We start from the raw sequence: 9,607 nt of genomic DNA on the forward strand, positions 1-9,607 counted from the left end.
ATTATAGTTAAGAAAATTAAATTTTTGAGAGTATTTTAAATATTACAAAGGTTAAATGACTCATTTGCCTCATTCAATCTTGTAATAATAAATATCTATATGAACAATATTATATTATCCTTAAATGCTATAAAACTTAAATTAGGATATTGACTTGCGCCCCGTAGTGGATCAATAACAATTTTTTTTTAATGTATAAAAAATATAAAGAGTATAGAGAATATTTTAAGTGTCTTGGGTCTGGTAATCAAGTCACACCCAATATCTTTAGATACTTGTCAAGTCATACCCAATAACATTAGATCTTTAACTGTCGAGTCAGATCCAATATCCTTGAATTTAATAGCCTACACATGACAACTGCTTTTAAAATAAAAAATAGAATAAACAACTACACCTGTGATGTATGCTCTGAACATCTATAATGTGATTGTATAAACATTTTACATACACAAAACCAGCACAATAATTTTTTCATGTATTTTGAAGTATAATAAAATAGTAATTTCATGGTAGAAATCTCAAGTGAAATGTGAGTTGGTGGAAATTTTTTTAAAAAAAAAAAAGAAGAAAAGAAAAATACCAAACAGCCCAAAACAAAACAGTTTCTTGTTTTCTTGTTTCAAAACAGAAAACCAAAGAAATAGATCGTTGTTCGAAACGGAATTAAACAGTAAATGGCAGCGAAAGAATGATTGATATGAGTTTCTCAACATCATCAGCATCTTCTTCTTCTACGGCTGTTTCCTCACCTTCTTCGACGGCAACTTCCTGGTTTTCCGGTATTGTTCGTGGCCGAACAAATAGATCCGGCAGCGTGAAAATGACGAATAACTCCAGTGAACACAATGCTGGACCTATCAAAGCCAAGAATCAGTTCCGTGGTGTGCTTTTCAAGTACGGACCCAAACCTATTCAGGTCAGATTTGATTAATTTCTTTCAATTTTCTCTTGAATCAAATTTGATTAAAAAGCCGATGCATCTCGTTTAGATTTGTACAATTGAAACACGTAATTAGCTCAATTATTTTATCGATTTTCATCGCGTTTAGTTTATAATAATCTACAAGAAATTTAAATTTGTGCATTTGGATTTGATTTTTCGATTGATTTCTCTGCAGGTTGCGTTTAAAACCGGTGATTATAAACAACAGGTCATTTTTATTGGTGGATTGACTGATGGTTTTCTAGCCACTGAGTATGTATTATTTAATATATAATTTGTTGATTTTTAGATTATTAATGCATTCATTTAATCAAAGTGATAGAGATTTATTTCTTTGTTGCTATGAACAAAATGCAGAAAATTATGTTAGTATGTATTGTTATGATTTTTTTTTATTTGATTTTCAGATACTTGGAGCCTCTTGCCATTGCTTTGGATAAGGAGAAATGGTCACTTGTTCAGCTTCTTATGTCATCCTCGTATACCGGATACGGCACCACCAGCTTGAAACAAGTACATTCTCTCTTTTCAAGTGCATGTTGATATGGGGTGAATCTGATTCCGTTTTATACATAGGAGTTCCTAGGTTGATCGGATTGTTTTGTTTCGTTTTAGTTAAAGCTCCAACTTTGACTGTTGAATTGTTCTTGGACCAAGCTCTAACTCATCTTATGAAATCAAGCACTGATTAATCAAAATCTGGCATACGTACCCTAGTGATTAATATTTTTCTGACACGCATACATGATTAAGTCTTTTCATGGTTTTAGAATTTAATATCTTGCTGCATAAACTTTAAGATATTCTTTCATTTTTTTCTTGAAGGATGCCTCAGAACTTGATCAGCTGGTAAGTTATTTGATCAACAAAGAAGATTCTGAGGGTGTGGTACTACTTGGGCACAGTACTGGCTGTCAGGTGAATTCGGATTGATTTTTCACAATTAACTTGAACGGGTCATATCGCTTCTTTCTTTGTATATGAGATTAGCTTCTTTTTTGTTTTAACATGAATCTAGGATATTGTGCATTACATGCGAACAAATGCCGCATGCTCCCGGGCAGTCCGTGCTGCCATTTTACAGGTAGTCTATGGCCCTATTTAGTTTAAGTTATCATTTCTACTTCAATGAAAACCTATTGCACTTCAATATCCAAGTTCCTGAAAGTGATTCATAAGTTGTTGCACTGATGCATAGATAAGTCTCTATGTTGAATGATTTTCATTTGGCAGATAAACAATTTGAGTTTTAGTCTTGTGTCCAAGTTGAGTGTCAGATCTGTACCTTTTGGTCTTTCCATTAGGTTTAAGTTACTAAACTGGTTTCGGTACTAGTACCGTGCCTCATTCTTCGATGATTCTGAAGGTGAACAATCATTTTGTGTAACTTTTCTATGCTCCAATAGCTTTTATGTTTAAATAAATATCAACATGATCTTGATACCAAAGAATGTGTATTTTACCATTGGCTGGACTTGGACTTTTTATAATCTCTGTGGTAACATTTTATTTCTTGCAACTGCCTAGCTTTGCACACCCACTTGCAGCTTTTGCTTATAATTCCAATTGGAATGTTTAGGCTCCAGTTAGTGATCGGGAGTATAGAGCAACTCTTCCTGAAACAGCTTCCATGATAGACCTGGCTTCAACCATGATAGCTGAAGGTCGGAGCTCGGAATTAATGCCCAAGGAAGCTGATCCCTCTGCCCCAATAACTGCCTATAGGTATGCATGCAATATATTACAACCATGCTAGTGTTAAAAAATATAATTGAATATTCCCTAGAATTCAGAGATCACATGTGCTCTCTTGGTTTTGCCATTTTGCTTGTCCTGAGTGCTCAAAATCTTTAGATGCCATGGAAGTCCATTGAGTGAAACTGCTCAATTTCCTGCATATAAAAAATTCTTAACGTTCCAAAGAAAAAAAAAACACCTTCACATTTATGTTTTATATACCTTTATATTGACCTTTTCTCCACACAGAACTGGATTATATTTTGTCACTAAACAAAGCATTTTGCAGGTATCACTCGCTTTGTGCCTACATGGGGGATGATGACTTGTTCAGTTCTGATCTTAGTGATGACCAACTGAGAATGAGACTTGGTCACATGAGCAACACACCTTGCCAGGTAGGGATATTCCTACTCTGTTCTTTTTTTTCATGGTATATGCTTGTAATGCATGTCATTGCAAAGGGGCATCATTGAAAAGTGTTTGCAGCTGAGACCAAGGAACCGACTCGTTTATTTTTGTATCATGATTTCACCAGTTTTGCCATTGGGGAATGTAAGAGAGAATGCAAGGGTATTTAAAAGAGAATGCAGTATGAAGGGTCGTATGAAATCATTAAGATTTTGCAATCGATATTTTATGCCCAGTGGTACCAATTTCAACTGATGAACATGGTGCTGTGTCTGCTTCAGCACTAAACTACCAATTCAAGAAGCATGCTGTCATATTGTTGCTTTGTTATTACCTAAAACTTAGCCACATCTCTTGTGCAGGTTATCTTTTCAATGGCTGATGAGTATGTCCCTGAGTATGTTGATAAGAAAGCTCTGGTAGAAAGGTGAAAACAGAAACTCTTATCTTGGATGGTTTTTCCATGACTACTTCCAGTATATCTTGTTCACTTGTTTGGAGTTTTCACTGAATCCACCATAGAGCCAACAATAATTGGTTTTTTTTTTTTTTTTTTCATGGACATTTAAAAACCAAAATAAACATACCTTATTGTAGTTACTTTGGGCATGTTTTGCTGTATATCTGCGTGCGTACAAGTGCTTTTGACAGAAAGAGACTTGTGACTTGAATGCCTGTTTATGTACGCATTTCAGATTGTGCAGAGTGATGGGTGGTGCGGAGAAAGTTGAAATTGAACATGGTAACCACTCCCTCTCGAACAGAGTCCAAGAAGCTGTCCAGGCAATTGTTGATTTTGTTAAAAGAGATGGACCCAAAGGCTGGGATGATCCTTGGAACTGATCTGGTGTTTTCTCCCCGTTCTTTTTTCCTTCTTTCTTTTATCTTTTACCTTGTATTCTTTATGCCTTTCATATTTCTCTCTCTGTTCTCATTCATTTCCAGTTTCTATTTATGCTCAGCTTTAGTTTGCTCCCATTTTTCTCTCTTTTGGATTAATAGTAGCTGGGTGCTTCCCGTAAAACCAATCAAGAGAAGACAATGCTGTTTTTCCCAGGCCATTAAAAAAAATTAATGTCTTCTCACCATTTATGGCTTCTAGCAGTTTTCGGGTACTGTAATATAAATGATGGATTGGTTTTGTTGTTATTCCTTAAGTCAATTAGTAACCAGCATGTGAACTTAATGCCAGCTTTGGTTTGGTTTTTTTCTTTCAGCTTACCGGATCATCGTTTTGGACAACTGATCTCTTGTAGTCTTTTGTCACTTTAATTGGGTGCCTAAAAAATGGAGATCATTTTGTTTTTTTTAGCCCGTTTGTTTGTTGGAAGTATTTTTTTTTTTAAAATGAATTTTAGTAAAGTGAATTATTTTCTGATATTTGGTAGTGTAATGAAAAGTAAGTTAGAAAATAATTTTTAGTGTTTGGTTATATCATGGAAAATGAGCTGGAAAATAACTTATTAATGTTTTATTTTTTTCAAGTTTATTAAAATAATGAGAAACAAATCTTACAAATTAAAAAGTTGAATGAGAATGAAATTGAAAAAAAATCATAAATTATCTCAAATAAAATAAATAATAATTAAAATAATAGAGATTAATTTGAATAAATACAAAAATTAAAAGATGATGAAATTAAAATAATAATAATTATCATTTCATAAATTATTTCAAATAAAATAAGTAATAATGAGATCAAATTTAATAGATAAAAAATTTTGATTAAAAAATGATAAGAAAAAAGAAAATAACAATTATAAAAATGAGAAAAAAAAGTTAATATAAAAATCAAATTCTAAGGGATGAAATTGAAAAAAAATATTTAAAATTATATATATATACATACACACACATACCAATCAAAAGTCAGGACTAAATTTGATATAATTAGCAAATAATATGATATTTCTAAATTTTTTATAATTTTCAGAATGTGTTTTCTGTTCAAAATAAAAGAAAAATACTTTTCTAGAAATCAAGCCAAATTTTTCTTTGACTGAAAAGTATTTTGTTGACTAACTTTTATAATAACAAATAAATACAAAAAAATTTAGAAAATAAAGGCAAATACCCTTGGTTTTCTCCTGAAGTGGCACTGCATCTCTATCATGCTAAGGTCCAGGAGTTTGGCTATGTAGACAATGAGGTTTCTTTCAGAAAAGTTGGAAATATCCTATGCAGGTTTTAGCTTGGCAATACTACACCTTTTCCTTGACACAATTAGACCATCGTCGACCTTTTTTCAATATTCATTAAGCGCTCGGTGCTGCACCTCTTTTCCCCGTCATGGCTATGTTTCTTGTCGGTAAAAGCGTTACGGAGTGTTTGGTAAGACAAAGCAGACAGTAAGCATACAAATTTTATTTTTTAAAAAAAAAAAGACAAATTAACATAACAGCAGCAAGTTTTGGTGAAAAAGGATATTTTGAATGTTATCATTCTGTGACATTTAATTAAATATTATATTTATAAACCGCAACATCAATTAAACTCAGGATTATCTAGTTGACCGGTTTGTAAAAAAAATTACAAAATTATTTAAATTAGAATCTTAGAACGAGGTTTTTAAAATCTAAAAATTCGATAATTAAAGTAATGATTTCATAGCCAAGAAAAACAATATTTGAAAACTCTTTGTAAGGATTTGTGTGCAATCAAACAATTATATTAAAATTATTTAAAAATATAAAAAATAATTATCTTGTGGCGATTAGAAATAATAATATTTAGTAAATGCTATGTTTGAAAAATACAATAAAATAAAAATATAATATTTTATCTAATCTTTTCCAAGTGAGGTTGTTCTGTCAAAAAGATTTTGCTTTTTTTATGGTTCTGGTATTAATTAACGCTTTGAAAAATCCCTTTTGAACGCGGTGCAAAAGATACATCACCAATGACAGGGAGAGAGATGATCCAATACCAGGCCACATCCTCTCTTGGCCTTAAAGTTTGCTTGTATTGGATTAGTTATTATTTTTTATTTGAAAATATATTTAAATAATATTTTTTTTATTTTTAATATTAATATATCAAAATGATTTAAAAATATAAAAAATAATTTTTTTGAAAAACATTTTTAAAATATAAAAAGAAATAGACTTTGATCTGCCTCCAATAGTGTTATGCGGTGGTTGTAATTTTCTTGATGGATTGGTTTGCTTTCAATGTTATAATAGTATTAGTTGCTGGAAAAACTGTAACCGTATGTTTCTTTTTTTTCTAACATGACCTGCAATGACTTAAAGACACGTGGCATCATCGCCTTGTTGACCTGTGAAGTCTGATGTGATCACTCTGTTATCTTGTTTTTCCTAATTTGTTTGGGATTTCTATTTAATTTATTTTCTTATATTGCCTTTTGAAATCTTTGTAATTTTGTGTTTGTTATTTTCTGGGTTGTAACTTAATTGATAAAATATTAAAATTCATGATATAGTTGAGAGTGACTGCAGAAGTGGTGCACAGCACATGCAGCTGACACTGATAGGCCCTCTCGCTTTGTCTCTATTGAAACGTGTACGTCCCACAGTTATTGCATCCCTGTCAACATTAAAGCAATATAAATGGAGACTAACACCAAGAATTATTGGCAGTGTGGGCTGTCTTGGCACCGTCTGTCAGGCGCACCTGGCGGTGGAATAACTGGCATGCATAACCATAGCACCGTTTACGGGGAATAAATGACGCTTTTCAATGTTTTTTTTTTTTTTTTTTCAGATTTCAATTTTGTTGGGGGTGTTCGCAAACGTCAGCTTGGTACAATTTATCCTTGTATTGTATGTCTTTAAAATAAATATATTTTAAAAAATAATAGCTATTAAAATACTAAACACAAACTTCATGCTATTTAAAATTTGATTAAGAATGTACTTAGTATTATCATGTCAAATATGCTTTAAGTTACATGCATCAAGACTAGGTTTAAGATTTTTAAAAAAAATTAAATTAGATTTTGATCACCCAACTAATTTTCATTCGGTTTAATTTGAAATCCAATTAGAATCAAGAGCCGAGTTGACAAGTTACCGAGTTGACCTGGTAGACAAGACTGAGTTTAAATGAATTGGTCCTAAGTTATTAGAATTAGAAGAAGATTTATTTAGTTTTGATGTTTGGAATTCTTGATATAAAAATCATATTTTTTTATGTATTGATATGATATATTTATACAAATTAAATAAAAATAATAATGGTGATTCGAAGATTGTCTTCCTAATCATCAGGCCAATACATTAAAAAAAAAAATATTTCTAGAAAATAATACTCCTTTTATAGGTTCTTTTGTCACTCGTATTTTTAAAACTCTTTTTTATTTTCTGATTCCCTAAAAAGAAAAATTATGAGAACAAAAAGGAGAAAAAGGTAATTTTCATTTCTCATGGGATGCCATGAGTGGACCCGTTGTGGTTCCCGTTCTCAAAAGCTCACTCACGTGACACCAGCTATCCCCCACTATGCCTAGCAATTTAATACCACCATCCTAAATGACATTAATGCCCCCGCCGACGATCCCCACCCCCCTCCCATACGACCCGGTCAAAGACGCCCTTGTCGGTAGCTGTTCTACTCACGGAGATCCCTGCAACACATCAAGGGCATTGTAGTCAATAAAAAAATATTAAAATAATTCTATATCTATCCAGCATTTTATGAAGTTCTTGAGGTTTTTTTTTAGTATTTATGCATATTTTCTTTACTTTAAGGCAATATGCGAGCAAGTGTAAAATAATGAATAATAAATTAAATTAAACTAAACCTATTTCTTGAACGATTTTAAAAACATGCCAAACATCAATCCAATTAATTATGAAATTCAAAAAATTCTACTAAATACTACTCTCAAGAATTAAACTCAAAAAATGAAGAAATTAAACCAAAACATATTAGATCAATAGGTAAAAATTAATCTGATGACATTTTTATTTTAAAAAAACTCATTAATCTAATGACATTTTTATTTTAAAATGAAACTCATCAATCCAATTACATTTTCCTTTCGAGCATCAATTTTAAATTTTTTTTATTAGGGTTGGTCACTTAACAATTTTAACTTAATTTTAAATTTTATATTAAGGTTGGTCACCCAATAATTTGAACCCATTTTAAATTTCATGTCAAACTAGTTACCTAACAATTTTGATCTATTTTTAAATTTCATGTTAAGGTTGACCACCTAATAATTTTGAACCATTTAAATTTCATGTTGAAGCTAGTCATCTAATAATTTTGAAGCATTTTAAAGTTTATATCAAGATATATCACCTAATAATTTGAACCCATTTAAATTTTATTTTGAGGATAATTATTTAATAATTTTGATATATTTTTAAATATCATTTTGAGATTAGTCAACTAAAAATTGGAACCTATTTAGATTTCCCTATGCTATTTTATTCTTCAAACTTATTATACAGTGCTAAAAAAAATGAGTTTTTTAATGTCTTTGTACTATAAATATTGTAAATAAAAAATTCCTAACTTTTTTATTTATTTTAAAAATATTATTTTTTAAAAAATATATATATTCTCAATGAAATCCAATTAATTTTCATCACTTTGTAATTTTTAGCACTTTCATTTATTTTATCTTATCTTGTGTGACAAGATAGAAAGATAATAATTAAAAATATAACAAAAACAAAAGATTAAAGTTTAGAGAATTAAACGAGAGGCAAGAAAGAGAAGGACCGAGATGACTAAAAAAATATAATAAAAGACCATATAAATAAGAAAAAAAATAATAAAAAGAAATCAAGTTGATATTAGAAAATTGTAAAAAAAGAGAGAAAAAAGTTTCTAAATCAATTAGGAACTAAAATAAAAATTTGCAATATTTAATTTTCTTATTATGAGAGGAGACCACATATATAAAAACCCCATACAAAAGAGATAAAGAGCTCCCTGGATAATGCACCAAAAAAAAAAAAAAAAAAACCAAACAAGAGAAAAAGATAGGAAAAAAACTGGAAAAAGAGTGATCGAAAAAAATAAAGAAAAGAAAGAAAATAACTAGTCTTCAGCGTCCGACCATCTCTAACAATTGATTTCAAACCTTAACACATTGATTTGTGTTTGAATAATTTATAGTATGTTTATTGACTTTTGATTGTGTAGACGCGTATTTACCCATAGGCTATTGATTTTTTCAATGTATATTTGTCTCTGTGATGTCATGTGATGTAATTAAAATATTTTTTCTAATTCAATAATAAATAAAAGTTTTATATTAATTTGTACATTAAACAAAATTAATTTTTTCATCATAAATAAGTATTTATATTCGAATAAATTTAATAAATCCCATTCAAGTATCTACAAACATGTTCTACTATAAATACAAGTCAACAAGGAAACCTAGTAATTAAGAAATATATTTCGACACTCGAAACTGTATAAACGAACCAAGAGAGATTAATCCTTTTATGTTTTCTGGTAAAAAAAGGGATTTTGATTCCTTTGTTTGAGTTTTATTTGGATACATAGACCCGACATGAAGCTGCAAACTCG

General features: G+C 30.4%; 1 protein-coding gene across 1 annotated transcript; it reads left to right on the forward strand.

Annotated features, from left to right (window-relative positions):
- The first annotated feature begins 560 nt into the window (after positions 1-560).
- Positions 561-4,285, forward strand: LOC7481631 (UPF0613 protein PB24D3.06c). The gene is made up of 9 exons (XM_002311792.4): positions 561-919; positions 1,122-1,198; positions 1,354-1,459; positions 1,772-1,864; positions 1,965-2,030; positions 2,526-2,671; positions 2,973-3,081; positions 3,457-3,521; positions 3,790-4,285. Exons 1-9 carry the CDS (start codon positions 692-694, stop codon positions 3,935-3,937), a joined length of 1,038 nt encoding a protein of 345 aa, XP_002311828.3. The 5' UTR covers positions 561-691; the 3' UTR covers positions 3,938-4,285.
- The last annotated feature ends 5,322 nt before the right edge of the window (positions 4,286-9,607 follow it).

Source organism: Populus trichocarpa, chromosome 8 (genome assembly GCF_000002775.5).
Source record: "Populus trichocarpa isolate Nisqually-1 chromosome 8, P.trichocarpa_v4.1, whole genome shotgun sequence".
NCBI lineage: Eukaryota > Viridiplantae > Streptophyta > Magnoliopsida > Malpighiales > Salicaceae > Populus > Populus trichocarpa.